Raw genomic sequence first — 24,030 nt, forward strand, 5'->3', positions numbered from 1 at the left:
TGCGTCGTAATGATTCGACGCATGTGTGGAATTCCTTATATGACAGCGTCGCGCACGTCGCCGCGTCATCATCGCGGCGACGGCGCGACACGTCATCGCGATGGGAATTCGGCGCGGATTTCGATCCGATGGTGTGTACACTCCATCGGATCAAAATCCTCAGAGGATTTATCCGCGGAAACGGTCCGGAGGACCGTATCCGCGGATAAATCCTATCGTGTGTACTAGGCATAAGAGGAGTGCTGATAACCACTTTAACCTGCCTGGCGGTATTCCCGAGTCTGACTCGGGGTTAGATTTTCCTGCTGCGAGCGGTAACCCCGAGTCAGACTCGGGCTTGCCTCGCTAGATCCACAGGCTTGGTTTACTTACCTTGTCCCTGGATCCAGCGATGCCACCGCGCTGTGTGAGCGAGCGGGACCTCGCTCGATTCACACAGTGCCTCTGTGTGACGCCGATCTCCGTTCCCTGCGACGTTACGACGCACAGGGACGGAGAACGGCGCCAAATTCAAAAAAGTAAACACACACTTTACATACAGTATACTGTAATCTTATAGATTACAGTACTGTATGTAAAAAAAACACACCCCCCTTGTCCCTAGTGGTCTGTCCAGTGCCCTGCATGTCATTTTATATAATAAAAACGTTTCTTTCTCCCTGCAAACTGTAGATTGTCCATAGCAACCAAAAGTGTCCCTTTATGTCAAAAATAGTTTTAGATCAGCTAAAAAACAGCGATAATAAATTATAATCACTTGCAGAATTGTGCGATAGCGATTTGTGGGGAAATTCGTCATAAAAAAAAATAAAATAATGACAGCGACAATTCTGCAACTGAGCAAATTTCAGTGATTTTGAGTTGATTACATTATTGAATATTTTTTATTATAATTATATTATTATTTGTTATAATTATTTATAATTATTTATTAGATTATAATTTATCATTTTGTTTTTAAAAAAATGTCATACCCGGGATGCCTATTAGAATCTTGTTTGGTCAGATTTAAGTGAGTTATTTCTAAAAATTACAGACCTACAATATAAAACGCCAAATTTCCTTGCAAATAATGGTACCGCTTTCAGCATGTTTTTTCTGAAAGAATCATACCGCCAGGGAGGTTAAACAAGCTGCTAGCAAGCTTCAGCACTTATTGAAGCTTGTTGAAAGCTTTCTGAACAGCTTACTGTTCATACTGCACAAGCTGAAGTCTGTGTGAAACAAGCCTGAGGCCTCGTACACACGTAAATGAAACATCGTTTTCCTCGACGAGTTCTTTGTTAGGCTTTTCGAGAAACTTGACAAGCTTTCTTTGCTTACACACTGTCAAGACCAAATCTCGTTGTTCTCAAACGTGGTGACGTACCACACGTACGATGGCTGGGGAAGTTCGATTCCACTGGCACAACCCTTGGGGCTGCTTTTGCTAATCTCATGTTACTGCGTGTTAAGTAAAAGTTTGGTAAGAGACGATTTGCACTTTTCAGTCTGTTACAGCGTGACGAATGTGCTATCTCCATTACAAACGCTACTTTTACCGAAGGTGCGCTCCCGTCTCCTACTTTATTCTGAGCATGCGCGGGTTTCTAAGCATTCACACAAACGTGTTTCTCGTCGAAAACCAGCCCGACGAGGAAATTGAGACTCCCGTCAAGGAAAAAGAGAACTTGTTCTCTTTTTTTCTCGTCAAGTTCCTCAACAGTTTTCTCGATGAAAAACGTACACACGACCGTTTTCCTCTGCAAAAAAGCTCTGCCACCAAGTTTCTTAATGAATTCTGTCAAGGAAAACGGTCGTGTGTACGAGGCCTAACATTGTCATTAATTTTGCTCTTTTTAACTATCCAACACTAGGAAAAAGATTTAGGTGACGTTCCATGTTAAACTCTTGGACAACACGTGTAATAAATAACAATTTTTATCATATTGTGTGATCTGACAATCGCTCACTGGTCTTACTGTATATATGAAGTATAATAATAATAAATGTATTTTATTCATTACATACTTATGTGTGCACAGTTTGTACATGTATAGATAGATTTATGCAAGTCTCACAAGTGGCTTCTCTCATAGTGTTGTCTTTATTTTATTGCTTCTTTTAGATTAATTTCATAGCCAGCCTGTGTAATTTTTCTTGAGCTAAAGTTGCTGCAAGTCTGTATTATTTAAAAAATGCCAATTGTGAGCTAATTTGTCTTGTTTATCTTCATAGATAGTTCTCTAGATAAAAAAGAAAAGAAGGCAGATACTCCTCGAGCAAAAGATTCGGCACCCAAGTCGGCACCCAAGTCACCAAAAGGTAAAATTCTATTTAAAATTTTAGTTTAAAGAATTGTCGTTAATTATTTTCTCACTGTTCTGTCCCCTGTGGGATACAGTACGTGTAGTGCCTTGTGGAATGTTGCTATGCGCTTCTTAAAGAGGTGTTCCTCCCCCCCCCCCCCACATGAAAAATTTAAAGTCAGCAACTACAAATACTGCAGCTGCTGACTTTTAATATATGGACACTTACCTGTCCAGGGAGCCCGGGATGTTGACACCCCAGCCGACCTTCAGATCGGCTTTTGGTTGCAGCCGCCGCTCTTCCTAGTAAGGTAGCCCAGCAGTGAAGCCTTTCGGCATTACATCCAGCTCCCTACTTGTGCGCTGCGATTTCTACTTGGTTATGAGGAAGGCGGAGGGGGCCGAACTTCCGAGAGACCGGGCCACGGCCCCATTTCCCGGAAGTGGGGAACGGTACCTGTCAAAACAGGTGCCTGTTCCCCCCTGAAAGGTGCCAAATTTGGGAGCAACATAGCACACAGTACTACACGCACTTTGTCCCATGCAGGACAAAACAGTGAAAACAAACATAATGATATTTTTACTTTACACATTAATTACAAAACTGAATTATAGCACGTGAGCATTTCTAGTGACAATGTTTCTGTGTGTTGTACAAAAGGCTCTCAGGAAGAGTTTACAAATAACAAATAACAAAAATCTATTGCATCATTAAAAAAAAAAAATCTTGAGGCAATCTGAAAACTATGGGCCAGATTCACAAAAGAGATTCACAAAAGATACGACGGCTTTTGGCTAAGATCCGACAGGCTTACGGCTTCGTACGCCTTCGGATCTTAGGCTGCAATACTTCGGCCGCCGCTGGGTGGAGTTTGCGTCGTTTTCCAGCGTCGGGTATGCAAATTAGCTTTTACGGCAATCCACAAAGCTACTCGCGTGCGTTACGTCGTCGCAAGTCGTTTTTCCCATCGCAAAGTTAAGGCTGCTTTTTCATGCCTTAACTTTACTCCACCATGTTAAAGTATGGCTGTCGTTCCCGCGTTGTCGTTCCCGCGTCAAATTTAATTTTTTTTTTTCAGCGTAAGTACGTTACGCACGTCGCCATTCACAAACACGTTGGGGCGCCGTAAGTTCGAGCAAAGCACGGCGGGAAAATTGCGAACGGAGCATGCGCAGTACGTCCGGCGCGGGAGCGCGCCTAATTTAAATGGTACACACCCCATTTGAATTGGGCGGGCTTGTGCCGGACGGCTTTATGTTACACCGTTGTAAGTTTACACGCAAGTGCTTGGTGAATCAGGCACTTGCGCTGAAAACTTGCGGCGGTGTAACGTAAAGGACATACGTTACGCCGCCGCAGTTATTGCTGAATCTGGCCCTGTGTGTTTGAGATCATAAGGATGGCAATCACAAGCAATGTACTGTATTTATTGGCGTATAACACTCACTTTTTTACCCTGAAAATAGAGGGTAAACTGTGCCTGCGTGTTAAACGCAGGGGGCTGTGGAAAGATTTTTTCCTGAAACTTCCCTCTTAAAGTTAGGGTGCGTGTTATATGCCTGTGCGTGTTATACGCCGATAAATATGGTAATTCACGCATCAGAGAAAGCACTGGAAGGCCCCGTACACACGAGAGGATCTATCCGCTGGAATTTATCCGCGGACCGGTTTCAGCGGATAGATCCCCTGGTGTGTACGTTCCAGCGAAAATTTATCCGCGGATATTTTTCGGGCCGATGGATTTCCAGCGGATCAAAATTTCTTAACATGCTAAGAAATCGATCTGCTGGAATCCAGTCCAACGGATTGATCCGCTGGTCTGTACAGACTCACCGGATCAATCCGTCCGAATCCATCCCTCGCATGCGTCGTAATGATTCGACGCATGCGTGGAAGTCCTTATATCACAGCGTCGCGCACGTCGCCGCGTCATCATCGCGGCGACGGCGCGATACGTCACCGCGGAGGGAATTCCGCGGGGATTTTGATCTCATGGTTAGTACAACCATGAGATCAAAATCCGCTAGAGGATTTATCCACGGAAACGGACCTCCGGACCGTTTCCGCGGATCGATCCTCTCGTGTGTACTAGGCCGAAGAACACACAGGTGAGAGATGACAGCATAGAAACAAGATAGAGATAGCAGCATGAAGACAGGAGAGAAATTACAGCAAAGAGGAAAAAGATGACAGCACAGAGACATCAGAAAAATAAATGATGGTGCAAAGACAAGAGAGAGAGGACTACATGGAAACAGAGAGTGCTGATATGATAGAGAGGAGAGATGACAACACAGACACAGGTGAGAGATGACAGCACAGAAACAAGATAAAGATGGCTGCATGGAGACAATAGAGAAATGACAGCAAAGAGGAAAACAGATGACAGCACAGAGACATGAGAGAAATGGTGGTGCAGAGACAAGAGAGAGAAGACTACACAGAAACAGAGTTCTGACAAAATAGGAGAGAAGAGAGATGACAACACAGACACAGTTGAGAGATGAAAGCACAGGGACAAGAAAGAAGGACAAAAACATGAGGACTGAGATGATATGACAACATAAAGAGAAAAAAAAAAGAGATGCAACCCAAATATGAATAGACACAACAGCGCATAGACAGAATACAGATTACAGCTGAAAGATAGGAGAAAGATGAGAACACAGAAAGTAATCAAGGGTAAAGAGAGTAATCGCAGCCCAGAGGCAAGAAAGATGTAGGGTTTGAAGAGAGATAAAAGCACAGAGATAGGAGAGAGATGATGCTACAGAGACAAGAGAGATGACACTAAAGAGACGAAAGATGGCAGCACAGAGATAGAAGGGAGGTGACAGTGTAATAGTAGAGAGGTGAGATCACAAAGACAGATAACAGCATAAAACAACAGCACAGTGTCAGGAGAGACATAGCAGCAGAAAACTATAGAGATGGTGACAAGAAAGGAGAGAATATTGCATAGAGATAGGAAACAGACGACAGGACAGAGATAAAAATGAGTTGACAGCACATAGACAGAAAATAAATCACATAAAGACAGAAAGAGATATAAACAGGTATAGAAGAAAAATTACAACACAGAGACAAGAAAGCTGGTCGCACAAAAGAAGGAGAATGAGGATGCTACAGAGAAAAGGAGGAAAAGGCAATACAAGCACAGAAAGATATGACAACACAGATAGAGGATGGAGAAAAGAGAGGACAACAGAGACGTGAAAGATGACAAAACAGAGACAGGAGAAATAAAATGCTACAGAGGTCAGAAAGAAATGACAACACAAAAATAGGAACGATGTGACAACACAGGCAGCAGAGAGATGACAGCACAGTTACAGAGAGGGAGAGGGGACAGATGACAAGGTAGAGAGGGGACAGATGACAAGGTAGAGAGGGCACAGGTGACAATGCAGAGAAAGAGGCAGCACAGAGAGGAGGCAGAGATAACACAGATAGGGGGAGGAAGGACAACATGGAGAGGAAAAATGATACCAGCTCAGGGAAGGAAGAGAGATAACATAGATAGAGATAACAGATATGACAGCCAGAAATAGAAAGAGGAACATCACAGAAATTGAAGAAGGTTACACATGCCTTAAAGTGATATTAAAACTCTGGTCTAAACAATTCTATTGAGGTATTTTATTCTTAACTGAAAATGTAGCTTCAATTGCTCCAAAACTACTCAAAATCTCCATCCTCTTTTTTTATTTATTTCTTTGCTGCTGTGACCCAACTTCCTCTTAGAGGGCTGCTATGTTTGTTCTCCATGGTCCCACTGCATGTAGGAATGTAGACACCCGTTCTTGCTTGCTCTCAAGTTTGACTAAAGACTATGGGATTTGTAGTGTGCATAGAGTAGTGTACACGACTGTAATTAACGGCTTTTGGACTGCCCACTGCATATATACTGTGGCAGGGCAGCCCGGCTGTGCAAAATCTGTACGTATATTTGTGCACGCGACCCGGGGCGTGGCTCCCGCTGTGATTGGACTCAGCGGGAGCCAATCAGCAGATCTGGCAGCCACGATGGTTGCCGTGACCCGCCGATCGTTCAGAGGAAAGGCAACTCTATCCCATAGTTTGTAGATGCTATAACTTTTGCGCAAACCAATCAATATACACTTATTGGGGTTTTTTTTTTACTAAAAATATTTAGCAGAATACATAGTGGCCTAAATTCATGAAGAAATTAGATTTTTATAAAAAAGCTCTATTTGTGGAAAAGAAAGGACATCAATTGTATTTGGGTTCAGTGTCGTATGACCATGCAATTGTCAGTTAAAGTGACGCTGTGCCGTATCGCAAAAAAATGGCCTGGTCAGAAAGTGGGTAAAATCCTTCCGGGGCTGAAGTGGTTAAAGTGATCCTAACAAATGGTGGGGAAAAGTATGGAGGAAAGGAGAGGTTCGGAAATTCATGGAAGATGTTACAAGGAGGTAGAACAACGCAGTAAGAAAGGATTTAATAAAAAATAGATTGGAGTGCCATTAAATAGTGGATGTAGATAAATTATTTCTAAAGAATACAGGTATAACTAACACAACTTCTTCTAGAATATGCATAAACATTTCTAAATTCCCATGAATGTGCTTACAGTATGTATGCAGTATTCTTATTCTCTCATCTACCACACTCGCACATACTCATTCTTTTTTTCCTAAAAAAAATCATATTTGTGTAGACTAACTTTCAATGTTTTTCACCAACATCTGCTCTAATAAGTCATATATTAGAGAAGATTATTAGGCCTAGTACACACGAGAGGATTTATTCGCGGATACGGTCCACCGGACCGTTTCCGCGGATAAATCCTCTCGAGGATTTCCAAGGATTTTGATCCGATGGAGTGTACTCACCATCGGATCGAAATCCGCGCCGAAATCCCATCGCGATGACGTGTCGTGCCGTCGCCGCGATGATGACGCGGCGACGTGCGCGACGCTGTCATATAAGGAATTCCACGCATGCGTCGAATCATTACGACGCATGCGGGGGATTGATTCGGACGGATTGATCCGGTGAGTCTGTACAGACCAGCGGATCAATCCGTTGGGATGGATTCAAGCGGATAGATTTTAAAGCATGTCTTAAAATTTTTACCTGCTGGAAATCCATCCCAGGGGATAAAAATCTGCGGAAACAGATCCGCTGGATTGTACACACCAGGGGATCTATCCGCTGGAGCCGGTTCGCGGATCAATTCCAGCAGATGGATCCTCTCGTGTGTACGGGGCCTTAGTCTTCCAGCTGATCAGGACCATCAGCATAGCACAGATGGATTTATCAGTAGAATTTGTTTGACAATTCTCGTTTTGGAACGCTTATTACATTTTCTAATAGTTGGAGTTAAGCCCTGTACACATGGGCAAGAATCTCGTCAGGAAAAAAAGGTTGTTTTCCCTGACGAGATTCTTGCAAGAATCTCTTGCCGCCCGAGTGTACAGACTCTCCTTTGAAAAGAACCGTGGTTCTCTTGAAAGGCAAGAACATGGTGACGTCATTGCGTAGACGAGCATGCGCTCGTCACATTCGATGCCATCGCTGCCATCTTGCTGCACCCTACCTATGCCTAGGAAGCTACCCCGCATGCGTCAAAGTCATTTCGAGCATGCACAGGTTTCCACAGGGACAGGTATGTATACACACTCTCGGGTTTCTTGGCAGGAAAACTGCAGAGAATCTCACGACGAGAAAAATCTAGATTTTTCACATCTAGATTCTGGGCAGTTTTCTTGTCGAGAAACCTGAAAGCCTCGTACACACACTCGGTATACTCGGCAAGAAAGCTCTGCCAGCAGTTTTCTTCATGGTTCTTGCCGAGTAAACCGAGCGTGTGTACGAGGCTTTAGATTGGAGTTTGTTTGTGACCATAGTGATTTTAAGCAGGATAGAATGAGAAAATTTTAAGCAAGATGGAAAAATTTTCCTGAACGAATTCTAACTATGAATGTACCGTATATACTCGAGTATAAGCCAAGTTTTTCAGCACATTTTTTTGTGCTGAAAATGCCCCTCTTGGCTTATACTTGAGTCACCTTTTTGCGCTTGATCTCCCGGACCTAGTGGACCCGGTACCGGCTGGCCATAGGTCCCCTGAACCCCAAACTTGGCATACATGTAGCCCCACTCTTCCTCTACACGTATGCAAAGATTGTTGTCCGGAGGACCTATCGCCTGGGAGCACAGATTTTTCAAATCCAGGCACCCCTCTCTATAGACTCCCATGTTAAACGGTAATTTCTTCAGTGAATTTGGGGACACGGTTCCCAGCCGGTCGTAGGTCTCCTGGACCCGGAACTTGGCACACATGTAGCCCCATTTCTCCTCTACAAGTGTGCTGTCTGGGGGACCTATGGCTGGGGAGCACCAATTTTTCAAAGCCGGGCACCCCTTCCATAGACTCCCATGTTAAATGTCAGTCTAGTCATGGGCACAGTGAGGCATGGGCACAGTGAGGCATGGACACAGTGAGGCATGCACATGGACACAGTGAGGCATGCACATGGACACAGTGAGGCAAAGTGAGGCATGCAGATGAACACCCTAGGCTTATACTCGAGTCAATACCTGTGATTATAGTTGCCATTAAAAGTCCCCACTACAGTTCTCAGATCAGCAGATGACCTTGATCAAGAGCACCTAAGTTGGCTGATCAGAACTCCCTCCAGCAATGCCACTGATTCCAGCCCCCCCCAGCACTGCCACTGATTCCACCCCCCACCAGCACTGCCACTCATCCCATTCCCCCCACCCCCCACCAAGGAGTAAGAGAAGGAATAAAAATAGAGAATACATGAGAGGTAGAGGAAAAGAGGGGGAGGAACAAAGAAAAAGGGAGAGAATGAATAAAAGAAAGAGAGACGGGGATGGGGAAAAAAAACAAGAAATTAAGATAGAGAGAGATAAAAGGGAAAGAAAGGAGAACAAAGAGAGAGTGGTACATCCTAAAATGTACCATAAGGGTTTTAACTACTTGCCAAACAGTTATACGGCGGCAGGTCGGCTCCCCTGCGCGAGACCCGTAGCTATATGTCACCTCGCGAAGCGGCCACTAGGGGCGCGTGCGCGCCGCCGGAGGCGCGCGCCCCCGCTCGTCCCTGATCCCGATGCGCGTGCCCGGTGGGTGTGATCACCGCCAGGCACCCGCGATCGCTCATTACAGAGCGAGGACCAGGAGCTGTGTGTGTAAACACACAGCTCCCGGTCCTGTCAGGGGGAGAAATGCCTGACCGTCTGTTCATACAATGTATGAACAGCGATCAGTCATTTCCCCTAGTGAGTCCACCCCCCCCTCATACAGTTATAACACACCCAGGGAACATACTTAAACCCTTCCCCGCCCCCTAGTGTTAACCCCTTCCCTGCCAGTGGCATTTTTATAGTAATCCAATGCATTTTTATAGCACTGATCGCCAAAAATGCCAATGGTCCCAAAAATGTGTCAGAAGTGTCCGCCATAATGTTGCAGTACTGAAAAAAAATCGCTAATCGCCGCCATTACTAGTAAAAAAAAAAATATTAATAAAAATGCCATAAAACTACCCCCTATTTTGTAAACGCTATAACTTTTGCGCAAACCAATCAATAAACGTTTATTGCGATTTTTTTTTTACCAAAAATATGTAGAAGAATACGTATCGGCCTAAACTTAGGAAAAACATTTTTTTTTATATATATATATTTTTGGGGGATATTTATTATAGCAAAAAGTAAAAAATATTATTTTTTTTCAAAATTGTCGCTCTATTTTTGTTTATAGCGCAAAAGATAAAAAACGCAGAGGTGATCAAATACCACCAAAAGAAAGCTCTATTTGTGGGAAAAGGACGCCAATTTTGTTTGGGAGCCACGTCGCATGACCACGCAATTGTCAGTTAAAGCAAAACAGTGCCGAATCGCAACAAGTGCTCTGGTCTTTGACCAGGAATATGGGGCCAGATCCACAAAAGGGATACGCAGGCGTATCTACTGATACGCCGTCGTATCCCTGTTTCTATCTATGCGGCTGATTTATAGAATCAGTTACGCATAGATATTCCTAAGATCCGGCAGGTGTAATAGTTTTACACTGTCGGATCTTAGGATGCAGTACCGCGGCCGCGGCTGGGGGCATTTGTCGTCGAAATTCCGCGTCGGGTATGCAAATTAGCACTTACGGAGATCCACAAAGCTTTTTCCCTTTGTTTTTTTTCCGTAAGTGTTAGTTTGCCGTCGCGAAATTAGGGCTGCTTTAACAAAGTGTAAACTTAGTACACCATGTAAAAGTAGACCCTTCTTTCCCGCGTCGCTGTCAAATTTTCTTTAAATTTTTTTTTTTCCCGCCGCAACTCTTTTTTTTTTTCTTTTACACCCGTCGCGATTCTCAAAACTCGGCGCAACGTAACTTTGCGCAAAGCACGTCGGGAAAATCGCGTCGGGAGCATGCGCAGTACGTCCGGCGCGGGAGCGCGCCTAATTTAAATGGGACTCGCCCCATTAGATTGGGCACGCCTTGCGCCGGACAGATTTAAGTTACACAGCTGCAAAATTCTAGGTAAGTGCTTTGTGGATCGGGCACTTAGGTAGAAATTTTGCGGCGGTGTAACTTAAATCCGAATATTTAAGTTGCGCCCGCTGTACGTGGATCTGGCCCATGGTCCGGGGGTTAAGTGGTTAATACTGTACAAGTTGAAGGGACTCAGGAATCACTAAATGTCCGTGGGTTAGGGGCGCACATTATTCTTACCTTGCCTTGGGTGCTGACAACCCACGCTACGAAAATAATTTTACTGTTAGGGGTCCCCACAACTTGGGAAATGTTATCAAGGGGTCACGGCACTAGAGGTGTTGCGAACCACTGATTTAACAGCTCTGGAAAATGTCAGAAATCAATACTGTAATCGCATTTTAGTTCCACCAGACATATAGAGTTGTTTACCAATGAATTTCTTACTTTTCTTTTGTACATCTGTAAGGATCCCCAAGGGGTCGTTCGCCTGGAAAGAAAAATAAGTCCGCCCCAGCTACTCCTGAACCTTCACCACCCACACCTCCACCCATTCAGCCTGGGTCTGCGGAATGGGTGTATGTAAGCGAGCCACTTTCTAAGGTATGTGCTGGGACCTGTATTTTATTTTTTTAAAGATGCTCATATAGTTTAATTGTGGTCATACAAGCTTCAGTTTTATTTTATTTTTTTATGTGTTATTTGATCAAAATGATCAAATCTGCTAACAATTTAATAGCTAGAACGCCCCTTCTAATTAATTTAGTTTGGATTTATACCGCATTCAATCAAAGATGATTGGCCAGGGCAGAAAACGTTCGATTTTTTGGCAGCACTGAGATACTTTGTTTATGAATACGATCGTATTTTGAATGATCAGAATAAGGGATTACATTGTGGAAACAGCGATGCTATGTTCGTATCTTAGCTATCGATTGAAATCCATCTCCCGATGTTTGACATATCAATCAAATGAGTTGATCAAAAGATTGATCATTTATCAGAGCATGCTTTGCCACCATTAAAAGTTTTCCTGGTGCCAACATGGCATCATATTGCCACATATGTGCTGCCATGGACTGGTGCCAGGAAAGGAAAATTACAGTAAGTATTTGACACAATGTAACAAGTGAAATATTTGCGCTGTAAAATGTTATACAAAATTATGTGTGTATACATATATAACCACATACATATAAATGTACATAAGTGGGTGGAAAAACATCAAAGGGGTGACACTAATATACCAGTAAACAAATTAGTTGAGCAGTCCTTAATCAAGGACACAGTACTAGGAGGGTCCAGGTACAGCACAATCCGGCCGTGTAAAAGTACAGTTCATCAATGCTTGATCCAATCAATAGCGATGTAAGTTAAGAAAAATCTTGAAAACACAACAATAAAAATAAAAATAAAAATTAAAAATAAAAATAAAGATGGAAATAGTTCAGAAGAAGGAGGCCTTAAATCCGAAATTTGAGTGAAAGACAGAAGGTGAGCCGTAACCAAAATCTCATATATGCACCTCTAGTGATCCCAGCAGCTCACTTCGGATCTGGCAAGCTGGACTTGGTCAACCTGGTCCTGATGGGTATGGTCTGGGGTTGGATATCACATACGGGTCTCCATAAAGTATATTACATGAAAAAACAGGAGGGGCAAAAACCAAATGGTGTAATAACGTCACAGAGGGGGGTAATGTCTATGATCTTAACCAGTGGAGATGCACTCACATGTGGATGTCAAACAAGGGCTCGTCTCCACGAGCGCCGAGCTTTGTAAGTCCCTCCTTCCTCTCCCTTGCTAATTCTCCAAGGTAGCAGGCTAGAAGTCCCGTGTCCCCAATGGCTCGCGGATCAAATCTTGGTGTATATGAGGGTCTCGATGGTGCATGTAGGGTAAAACAGAAGGACAAGCCTAATCGTGTGATATCGTGACCATCAACAAGCCCCAGGAATGCCCAGATGGTGATACACTCACATAAATAATGTAACAGGAAGGACCTTCCTCCACGAGTGCGGACTCGCAATGGATCTGTGCCTCCACCTCTTCCCCTCTGTCTATGGCTCAGGCTAGATGCTCAGATGTCACAGTCATGCATAAGGGGAAGTGAATAAACAACCATAGTGTAGCCCGGTCAGGCGTGAAAAATTTATTAAAAACAGGTAAAAAACTCACATTTAAAATCGAAATTCCCGCATCAATCAAACGAGTGGCGAACTCGTATGTCCATTCGTCGGATGCTAGAGTGTGTCAAGCCCTCCAATCCCAAAATTAGCAAGGGAGAGGAAGGAGGGACTTACGAGCTCGGCGCTCGTGGAGACGAGCCCTAGTTTGACATCCACATGTGAGTGCATCTCCACTGGTTAAGATCATAGACATTACCCCCCTCTGTGACGTTATTACACCATTTGGTTTTTGCCCCTCCTGTTTTTTCATGTAATATACTTTATGGAGACCCGTATGTGATATCCAACCCCGGACCATACCCATCAGGACCAGGTTGACCAAGTCCAGCTTGCCAGATCCGAGGTGAGCTGCTGGGATCACTAGAGGTGCATATATGAGATTTTGGTTACGGCTCACCTTCTGTCTTTCACTCAAATTTCGGATTTAAGGCCTCCTTCTTCTGAACTATTTCCATCTTTATTTTTATTTTTAATTTTTATTTTTATTTTTATTGTTGTGTTTTCAAGATTTTTCTTAACTTACATCGCTATTGATTGGATCAAGCATTGATGAACTGTACTTTTACACGGCCGGATTGTGCTGTACCTGGACCCTCCTAGTACTGTGTCCTTGATTAAGGACTGCTCAACTAATTTGTTTACTGGTATATTAGTGTCACCCCTTTGATGTTTTTCCACCCACTTATGTACATTTATATGTATGTGGTTATATATGTATACACACATAATTTTGTATAACATTTTACAGCGCAAATATTTCACTTGTTACATTTATCACTTTTGTCTATCGAGGTAGACCTTCTTTTTATTTGCAGCAGTATCCCTATTTTTCACTTGCCCCCTCACTTTAGACAGCGCAGGAGTTCACTTCACTTATATTTGACACAATGTTCAGTTTTCCTGACACCAACATGGCAGCATATATATGGTAGTATGCTGCCATGGATTGGCTCAAGGAAAGCAAAATTCCGGTAAGCATTTGATACAATTTTCAGTTTTTTCAAGCATAGGAAAAATTGGCCAGCACAGGTGAAGTTTTGCTAAATTCAACTATCCAATCACGTGCAAGCAAAAAAAATTGCTGTTTTACTTTCCCTTGCATATGATTGGGTGTTCTGTGCAAAGCCAATTTCCACTTTGTTTCAACTCATTCACTAAAATAATTCACTTTCCAAGTAAAGTTAAACTTAATTTTGAAAGTGCACATGCTCTACTACTTTAGTAAATTAACCCCACAGTGTAATAAGCTTTACCCATACATTAGGCTATATTATTTACCTATTATTGATTATTTCTTAAAATGTGAAATGTGAAAAAGCTTCCATGGCCTCCACAGAAAATGGAAATGATAATCTTGATAACTTCTACTCATTAGGACATTCCAGAGTTTCTGGTACCTTACTGGAAGACTATAGAAAAGGCATATGAAGCTGCAATCAAAGCTGGATTAAAGAGTATGAGACAAGAACGCTTCATTGTAATTCATTATCTTTATGATATAAGGTAAGTGATATTGTTTATATATCACTTAATATTTATTATTACATTTTAAATTCTTAAAATGATATCCAAAGCAAAAAAAATTGGCTTTTCATTTTGAAAAGGGGCAGAGAAGGAATAAAACCCCTGTTAGGTTTCATTTGTCATCTTTGTCCTACTGGGGAGATTTTCCTTCACTTCCTGTCTTGCACACACAATAAGAAGTAAGGGGATATCTCTCCAAAGTGAGGGAAATCTCCTCTTACACAGTTACCAGAATAAGAGTCGCTAGTCTCTAGTTACAACTCAAATTTTACAGTAACAATGGTTACCAGGACAATTAGAGTAAATCTCCAAAGAGGGGACTTAAAGTGGAGGTTCACCCGAAAAGTTAATTTTTAAGATTAGATTGATGCTCATTTTGTCAAGGGGAATCGGGTAATTTTTTTTAAATCGAAGCAGTACTTACCGTTTTAGAGAGCGATCTTCTCCGCCGCTTCCGGGTATGGGCTGCGGGACTGGGCGTTCCAATTTGATTGACAGGCTTCCGATGGTCGCATACATCGCGTCACGATTTTCTGAAAGTAGCCGAACGTCGGTGCGCAGGCGCTGTATAGAGCCGCACCGACGTTCTGCTTCTTTCGGCTACTCGTGACGCGATGTATGCGACCGTCGGAAGCCTGTCAATCAAATAGGAACGCCCAGTTCCGAAGACCATACCCGGAAGCGGCGGAGAAGATCGCTCTCTAAAACGGTAAGTACAGCTTTGATTTTAAAAAATCTACCCGATTCCCCTTGACAAAATGAGCATCAATCTAATCTTAAAAAAAAAAATTCGGGTGAACTCCCGCTTTAAGAAAGCCTCTAACCTTACCTACGCTATCTAAAATAAAAAAAATAATATTTGGTTACACTTTAACATGGAACTATGGGTGAAAATAACCAATAGCATGATGCAGTCTGTCAATAGCATTAACATAGCAGTTTTATTATTTTCTCTACTATGGATTATTATTATTATTATTATTATTATTATTATTAATAATAAATATTATTATTTAATCTTAATAGACAACAGGTAATAAAACAATGTTACAGGGGGGACTGCTGTGTTAAAGAGGAGGTCTAGCTCCCCCACGAAAAAATTTAAAGTCAGCAGCTACAAAAACTGTAGCTGCTGACTTTTGATATTAGGACACTTAAAGCAACACTAAAGGCAAAGTTTTTTTTTTTTTAAATAACAAACATGTTATACTTACCTCCACTGTGCAGCTAGTTTTGCACAGAGTGTCCCCTAACCCTGTCTTCTGGGGTCCCTCGGCGGCTGTCTCGGCTCCTCCTCGGCATACCTGTCAAAACCAGGTACCCATTCCCCCCTCCCCCACAAAAAGTTCCAAATGTGGCACCAGAGATGGGAAGAAAACAGATAACTCTCCTCTATGTTATCTTATCAGTACATGTACACAGGGTCATTTAGACCCCTTTCACACTGAAGCGCTTTGCAGGCGCTATAGCACTAAAAATATCGCCTGCAAAGCCCCCTGAAAGAGCCGCTCCATTCACTCCAGTGTAAAAGCCAGAGGGCAGGGCATCAGAAAAAGTCCTGCCAGCAGCTTCTTTGCAGCGCATTAGGAGCAGTGAATACAGTACACCACTCCTAAAGCACACCTGCCCATTGAAATCAATGGGCAGCGCCGCTGTAGCGGTGCTTTTAACCCTTTTTCGGGCGCTAGCGGTGGTTAAAAGTGCCCCGCTGGAGGAGTGGCACCGCCGGGTGGATATGCCATGAGCCGATGGTCGAGCCCCTATTTTTCCCCCCTAGCCTCCCCCCCTTTTATCTCCCTCTTAGTCTTTTTTTTCTTTTTCACTCTTTTTTCATCTCTTTTATCCTGTCTTTCCTTCCTTTTTCTTTTTTCTCTCTTCTTTTTTCTCTTCTCTGTTTCTTTCTGGTCTAGTGGAGACCTACGGCAGTTGGTTAATGGTTACTATGGTATGTAGTTTGTCAGTTCTGATTGCTTACCACTACAAGAGTTGTGTTGTGTATTAATACAATGTAAGCACTGGCTAGATTGTTGTTCTAGCGATTTATGTACACTACTGTACTTGATCTATGTTCATTTGCTGATTGATATGATCAATAAAAAAATTGTTTTTTGAAAAAGAAAAAGTCAGTAGCTACAAAAAGTGTATCTGCTGACCTTTAACCACTTCCCGACCTCCTCATGTACATATACGTCAGCAGAATGGCACGGACAGGCACATGTACGTACCTGTACGTCCTCTGCTAGACGTGGGTGGGGGGTCCGATCGGGACCCCCCCGGTACATGCGGAGGTCGGGTCCGCTCGGGGAGCGATCCGGGACGACGGCGCGGCTATTTGTTTTTAGCCGCTCTGTCGCGATCGCTCCCCGGAGCTGAAGAACGGGGAGAGCCGTGTGTAAACACGGCTTCCCCGTGCTTCACTGTGGCGGCGCATCGATCGGGTGATTCCCTTTATAGGGAAGACCCGATCGATGATGTCATTCCTACAGCCACACCCCCCTACACAAGTGAACACTAAATGTTACAGCGCCCCCTGTGTTTAACTCCCAAACTGCAACTGTCATTTTCACAATAAAGAATGCAATTTAAATGCATTTTTTGCTGTGAAAATGACAATGGTCCCAAAAATGTGTCAAAATTGTCCGAAGTGTCCGCCATAATGTCGCAGTCACGAAAAAAATCGCTGATCGCCGCCATTAGTAGTAAAAAAAAAAAAAATGCAAATAAACTATCCCCTATTTTGTAAACGCTATAAATTTTGCGCAAACCAACCGATAAACGATTATTGTGATTTTTTTTACCAAAAATAGGTAGAAGAATACGTATCGGCCTAAACTGAGGGAAAAAAAAATTATATATGTTTTTGGGGGATATTTATTACAGCAAAAAGTAAAAAAATAGAATTTTTTTCAAAATTGTCGCTCTATTTTTGTTTATAGCGAAAAAAATAAAAACCGCAGAGGTGATCAAATACCACCAAAAGAAAGCTCTATTTGTGGGGAAAAAAGGACGCCAATTTTGTTTGGGAGCCACGTCGCACAACCGCGCAATTGTCTGTTAAAGCGACGCAGTCCCGAACTGTAAAAACCCCTTGGGTCTTTAGGCAGCAATATGGTCCGGGGCTTATGTGGTTAATAAACACACACTCACTTAAAAGTGCCCCGCTAGCGGGTGAAAAAGCGCCTCAAAAACCAATGTACCCGTACGTCGGTCCGTGCATGTTAAACTGTGGGCACGCGTCCCCGGCGGCACCCCCTGCCTGCCACGGAAGCCTGTCTGCGGGTCCCGCGGACTGGATGTCCATCGGCGACCCGCGATCGTGGTACACAGAGATAGAACGGGGATCTGCCTATGTAAATAAGGCAGATCCCCATTCTGTCAGGGGACATCATGGAGATCTGCTGTTCCCAGTGATCGGGGACAGTGACCTCTGTGGTGTTCCATTAAGCCAATCCCCCATACAGTTAGAACCCACCCAGGAAACACAGTTAACCCCTTAATCTTCCCCTAGTGTTAACCCCTTCCCTGCCAGTGTCATTTATAACGTAATCAGTACATTTTTATAGCACTGATCAATGTAATAATGTCACTGGTCCCCAAAAAGTGTCACTTGGGGTCAGATTTGCGGTGCGATTTGGGCCATGCAAAATCAATGGTTCAATCGCACTGTAAAAAATCAAATGTGATTGGAACAAGAATGTAATGCGATTCCTGTCCAAATAACATGCACCACAATAGTGTGAACCTGGGATGAAGGACTACATAGTTACATAGTTAGTAAGGTTGAAAAAAGACACAAGTCCATCCAGTCCAACCACAAAAAATTAAGAAAAAATAAACAAACAAAATAAAAAACACAGTACAATCCCATACATCCAACTCCATACCCACAGTCGATCCAGAGGAAAGCAAAAAACCCCAGCAGAGCATGATCCAATTTGCTACAGCAGGGGAAAAAATTCCTTCCTGATCCCCCGAGAGGCAATCGGATTTACCCTGGATCAACTTTGCCTACAAATCTTAGTACCCAGTTATATTATGTACATTTAGGAAAGTATCCAGACCTTTCTTAAAGCAATCTACTGAGCTGGCCAGAACCACCTCTGGAGGGAGTCTGTTCCACATTTTCACAGCTCTTACTGTGAAGAAACCTTTCCGTATTTGGAGATGAAATCTCTTTACCTCTAGAGGTAAAGAGTGCCCCCTTGTCCTCAGTGTTGACCGTAAAGTGAATAACTCAACACCAAGTTCACTATATGGACCCCTTATATATTTGTACATGTGGATCATATCCCTCCTGATTCTCCTCTTCTCAAGAGAGAATAAATTTAGTTCCTCTAATCTTTCCTCATAGCTGAGCTCCTCCATGCCTCTTATCAGTTTGGTTGCCCTTCTCTGCACTTTCTCCAGTTCCCCGATATCCTTCTTGAGAACTGGTGCCCAAAATTTGACTGCATATTCCAGATGAGGTCTTACTAATGATTTGTACATGGGCAAAATTATATCTCTCTCTCTGGAGACCATACCTCTCTTAATACAAGAAAGGACTTTATTGAGCTTATGATCTACCAAAACCCCCAGATCCTTCTCCACTACGGATCCCCCCAGTTGTACTCCCCCTAGCATGTATGATGCATGCATATTCTTAGCCCCCAAGTGCATATCTTTACATTTATCAACATTAAACCTCATCTGCCACTTAGTCGCCCAATTAGACAGAGCATTGAGGTCAGCTTGTAAAGCTACAAACTACAAAGTTTGTATTATTTAGTTTACACTACGAGCGTGACTACAATCATGAAAATACCTCCACCTTCCAGCGATGCATCCCTTGCCATTTGTTGTAATCTTTTCCCTGGATTACATCGGGGTGCTGGGATTTTGACCTCTTGATTGGTTGGTGGGGGATGACATCATCCCACACATGCACACAGGAGTTGTCGGGAAAGCATGCTGAACTGCTTAAAAGCTTTTGCTTAAATAGTTAAAAGTTTTTCTCTTCCGTTCATGGACGGACACAGCAGCCTTTGACCTTAGGGTTATATCAGCTTCCTTCCAGGAGAGTTAGGCAGAAACAAAGCACTTTAAGTGTTAACAACACTTTCCTCAGTGAAGCTCCTCCCAGGGGGCGTGGTTCCCTGGGTATAACCCACACCCTGCTCTAGCAGCTCCAGTTTTTTTTCTGCCTAACGACAGGAGAGGCAGGCACTCTGGAGTCCTGTACTCTGGATATTTTTTCTTGCGATTTTCTCGCTTTTTATTATTTTGTTCCTGCATTTTTGAATCCTATGATTCTTATATCAACAGCCGACTGGGTGACAGGCTGGGTCTTGACTCTTGTAGTCCCCCCATGTTCGGCTATCGAGCGTGTGCCGGCCCTCAGCTCAGCTCTGGGTCGTCCACGACAGGCCCCATTGCTCCAGGGGCGGCCGGGGAACTACATGTTCCAGGACACACATATGACCGGTCTCTATGGCTTTGTCACAGTGTGTCTGGCCGACAGCCATGCCGTTAGTGGACGTTGGTTCTGTCTGTTATGCCTCCAGCCGGTGGTCGCAGGACAGGTAAGTAGTGGCCCCTTGCTCAGGTAAAGTGGTATGGCTGGTGTTTTCCCTGGGGAGGTCGACTGAGGGTCCGCCCTGCTTTCCTCTCTCCCCTTCCTCTCCCTCCTTCCCCTGACTGGGTAGCGGCTGTGAAGGGGGGCCTCCTGGGTTTTCTTTATTACCGCCGGGGCCCGTGTGTTGTTGGGGGACTGTGTTGTTACTCTGGAGGGTGCTGCTGTGTGCTGCTGTGTTGTATGAGGTGATTTTTACCTCAGACGGCGGCCATCTTGGAAATCTCTTGGTCTCTTGTGACAGTTTTAGTGCTGTGAAATGCTGTGATTCTTCCCTGAGGTGAGACACAGCACAGCCAGCACATCAGAGCACACCTCAGGTTTTCAGCTCTCTCTGCAGCTGGGTGGGAGGCCTCTGCTTCTATTTTTGCACCCGGGAGGTGACCTGTGTGCCAACACAGCGGTGGGGCAATATGGAACCTGAACCTGGTGTTTCTGCCCCAGCAATGCCTGAGTTATACTTTAATCCCCCTGCTCCTGCCGCATCTGTTGAGGCAATGTTGGCTGTACTTGAGGCGTTTCTTGCCAGGTTTGAAGCAGCTGGTGCCCAGTAGGGGGGTACAAAGCGCCCCCTCCCTGAGCCTGCTTCTGGGGATGTCTCTGACAATGCAGGCTTAACCCACACGGACTGTAAAGATGACTCTGCCTCAGCGTCAGTAAATGATAACATTTATTTGGAGCTCTTATTCTGCGGTGCGTGATACTCATAAACTTGAGGATTTGGCAGGAGCACCAGTTGTGCCGGTCCCTTTTGGGTTCCGCAAGCCACCCAGCACCGCAAAAAAGTATTTCCCTGTGCTCCTTATTTGGAGCATTTGCTATGTAAGGAATGGGACACACCACAACAAGTTTTTGCTGTTCCTAAAAAACTGTGCGGTCCGTTATGCCTTTGAGGAGGACTTTAAAAAAAATAAAATAATAAATAAATAAATAAAAAATAAATAAATAAATAAAGTGGGTCTCTCCTCCGTCAGAGGACCCTCCTGTGTCCAGACTGAGTAAGGCCACCACATTGCCTGTGGTGGGGGCTCCTGCTTTTACGGACCCCACTGATAGGAGAATGGAGGCTGTGGCCCGCTCTATGTTCACGGTTGTGGGTTCAGCTGTGAGACTGGTTGTGGCGGGGTCTCTGGTGTCGCAGACACTGACTGAACGGGCAAAGTTGTTGCTGCAGAAGCTGGAGGAGCAGGATGCTTCCGAGACCTGCAAGGACCTGGCTGAACAATTCGTTCAGGGTCTAACATTTGTCTGTGAGTCGGCCCTGGATACGCTTCCCTTGCTTTCCCTTGCTTTCCAGAACCTCCGCCTATGCGTATTGATTTTACGGTGAGTACAAAAATCCTATTTTCTTAAAGTGTAAGTGGACCCCCCTATTGTTTTCAGCCAAGGAAGCTGCCATCTTTGCCCCTGTTTAATCTTCAACTGGCATGATGCTGCACATGTGATCAGTTATGACACCAGCCATTGGATGGTTTTACAGTTTGATTTAGAGCACAACCAATGGGAGTGTTACATTTCCGACACGTGCCGGAAATGAAAATGTTTTATGGATGGGTTTACTTACGTTTTAAATAGGCCCTGCACCTTTTCCCCATACAAAGCGTAGGCATCATCACAGGGGAGTAGCTCACATGCACCACCATACTGGGTAGTATGGGGTAGGGTTGCTGACTATGGAGTAACAACAAGCTGCAGGGGATTGCAGTTAGGGTAAGTATATAGGGTTCATGGTATGCCTTTTCAGGCACTGTCGCGTTGCCATTCATTGTCAAGGTAAATGAATTATGAAATGATCATTTATTGTAGTTGACAAAGTTATCAATTACATTTATTTCATTTTTTTTTAGGAATACATTTAAAGATTATCTAAAGCGTCCAGACCATAAGCAGGACTTTGTCTCCCAGTGGCAATTTGACTTTAATAACATTCCAGAAGATCTGTGGAAAGATGAGGAGACAAAAGCAGAACTGCATCAAAGGCTGGATGTACGTATATGTTGCTTTGCTGAGGTGTATGTGAATGCAGGCCCAGGTGGGACTTCAGGAAGTAAAGATGATATTTGTACAATAGAGCTCCAGGTTTGGTGGCTCTTGGAGCAGCCTAGCAACCTAGGTGTATGTACAGGTGCCTTTAGGTGCCTTCTCCTCAAATGTAGTAAATCGAGGATAAGCAGAGTCACCTACCTCAGTAGACTAGTCCCTCATTGTCAGTGTTGCCAACCTACCAGATTGAAATTTACTGACACAACATCCAAAATTTACTGGCACAGTCACGTTTTTACTGGCATTTCCAAAAGTTACAAAATTACAGTTTTAAGTGCAAATTAGAGTACCGTGGGCCAGATTCACGTAGACTAGCGGCGGCGTAACGTATCGTAGTTTTCATCGCAAGTGCCTGATTCACAAAGCACTTGCGATGAAAACTACGCCAGCGGCCTCCGGCGTAGGCCCGCGTAATTTAAATGGGCGTGTGCCATTTAAATTAGGCGCGCTCCCGCGCCGGACCTACTGTGCATGCTCCGTTTCGTAACTCCCGCCGTGCTTTGCGCGAAGTGACGTCATTTTTTCGAACGGCGACGCGCGTAGCGTACTTCCGTATTCCCGGACGTGTTACGCAAACGACGTTAATTTTTAAATTTCGACGCGGGAACGACGGCCATACTTTATACAGCAATACGATTGCTGTGTAAAGTTAGGGCAGGTCAAACGACGACTAAAATTGCGACGGGAAACTAAAGTAGCGGCGACGTTGCGAATGCGAAAAACCGTCGTGGATCGCCGTAACTGCTAATTTGCATACCCAACGCTGGTTTACGTCGCAAACTCCCCCCAGCGGCGGCCGCGGTATTGCATCCTAAGATCCGACAGTGTAAAACAATTACACCTGTTGGATCTTAGGGATATCTATGCGTAACTGATTCTATGAATCAGTCGCATAGATACTCTGAGAGATACGACGGAGTATCTGAGATACTCCGTCGTATCTCAGCTGTGAATCTGGCCCCGTGTTTCCCCGAAAATAAGCCTGGGTCTTATATTACTTTTGGCAACCTAAAACACATTAGGGCCTATTTTTTGGGGATGTCTTATTTTTTTACGGTATGTTCAATGACCTTAAAGTGGTTGTAACGCAAAAAAAAAAAATACTTTTCCTTTAAAGCATAATAGAATGCATAGTGCTTCTGCGTGTCAATTATGCATCTCCTGTGTCCCCTGTCTTCTCCCCCCTCCCCCTCCCTGTCAGATCAGGACCTAAAAAGCTTCTTAAAATCCATCCTTAAAGAATTATGCTATTACATTTAAAGGATGTGGGGTGCAGTGTGTTTCCCTTTGTAATGGTTTTGTGGGCAATACCTTTCTTGCAGCTGACCTGGCGGTCGCATGGTCTCCCTTGGGCTCTTCTTCTCTGCTCCGGGATCCCCGCTCTTCTCCGTGCACTGGAAGGGAAGGCCGCAGGCGTCGGATGGGAGGAGAGAGGAGGAGGGGGGAGCCGGTGTCCCGCTGGCATATGTTTGCTCTGTGCGCTGAGGAGGTAGGGGCTGCGGGCATCGGGCGCGAGGAGGGCAAACGGGGGGAGCCGCTGTCCCGCTGGCATCTGTCTGCTCTGTGCACTGGGGAGGGGGGGCTGCAGGCATCGGGCGGGAGAAGAGAAGAGGCGGGAGCCGCTGTCTCACTGGCGTTGGCCCGCTTCGTGGACTGGGGAGGGGGGGCAGATGTCAGCCAGGAGGAGAGGAGAAGACCTCCGGCAATCATTCTGCAAGGTGGATTGCGGTAAAAAAAATAACAAATTTTACTAGGGCTTATTTTCGGGGTAGGGCTTATATTGTAGCCCTCCCCGAGAATCATTCTAGGTCTTATTTTCGGGGAAACACAGTATTTAGGCTACAAACAAATACAATATGCAATTAGCAATATGATTTAAGGTACATAAT

General features: G+C 44.3%; 1 protein-coding gene across 1 annotated transcript in view; it reads left to right on the forward strand.

Annotated features, from left to right (window-relative positions):
* Positions 1 to 24,030, forward strand: part of SPEF2 (sperm flagellar 2) — a 228,979-nt gene that overhangs the window by 146,542 nt on the left and 58,407 nt on the right. Inside the window, exons 20-23 of the mRNA XM_040338283.1 lie at positions 2,218 to 2,304; positions 11,244 to 11,377; positions 14,339 to 14,466; positions 21,946 to 22,084. Of these exons, the coding sequence (XP_040194217.1) occupies positions 2,218 to 2,304; positions 11,244 to 11,377; positions 14,339 to 14,466; positions 21,946 to 22,084 (488 nt within the window). The remainder of the gene's footprint in view (positions 1 to 2,217; positions 2,305 to 11,243; positions 11,378 to 14,338; positions 14,467 to 21,945; positions 22,085 to 24,030) is intronic.

The sequence above is a fragment of the Rana temporaria genome, chromosome 1 (assembly GCF_905171775.1).
Source record: "Rana temporaria chromosome 1, aRanTem1.1, whole genome shotgun sequence".
Lineage (NCBI taxonomy): Eukaryota > Metazoa > Chordata > Amphibia > Anura > Ranidae > Rana > Rana temporaria.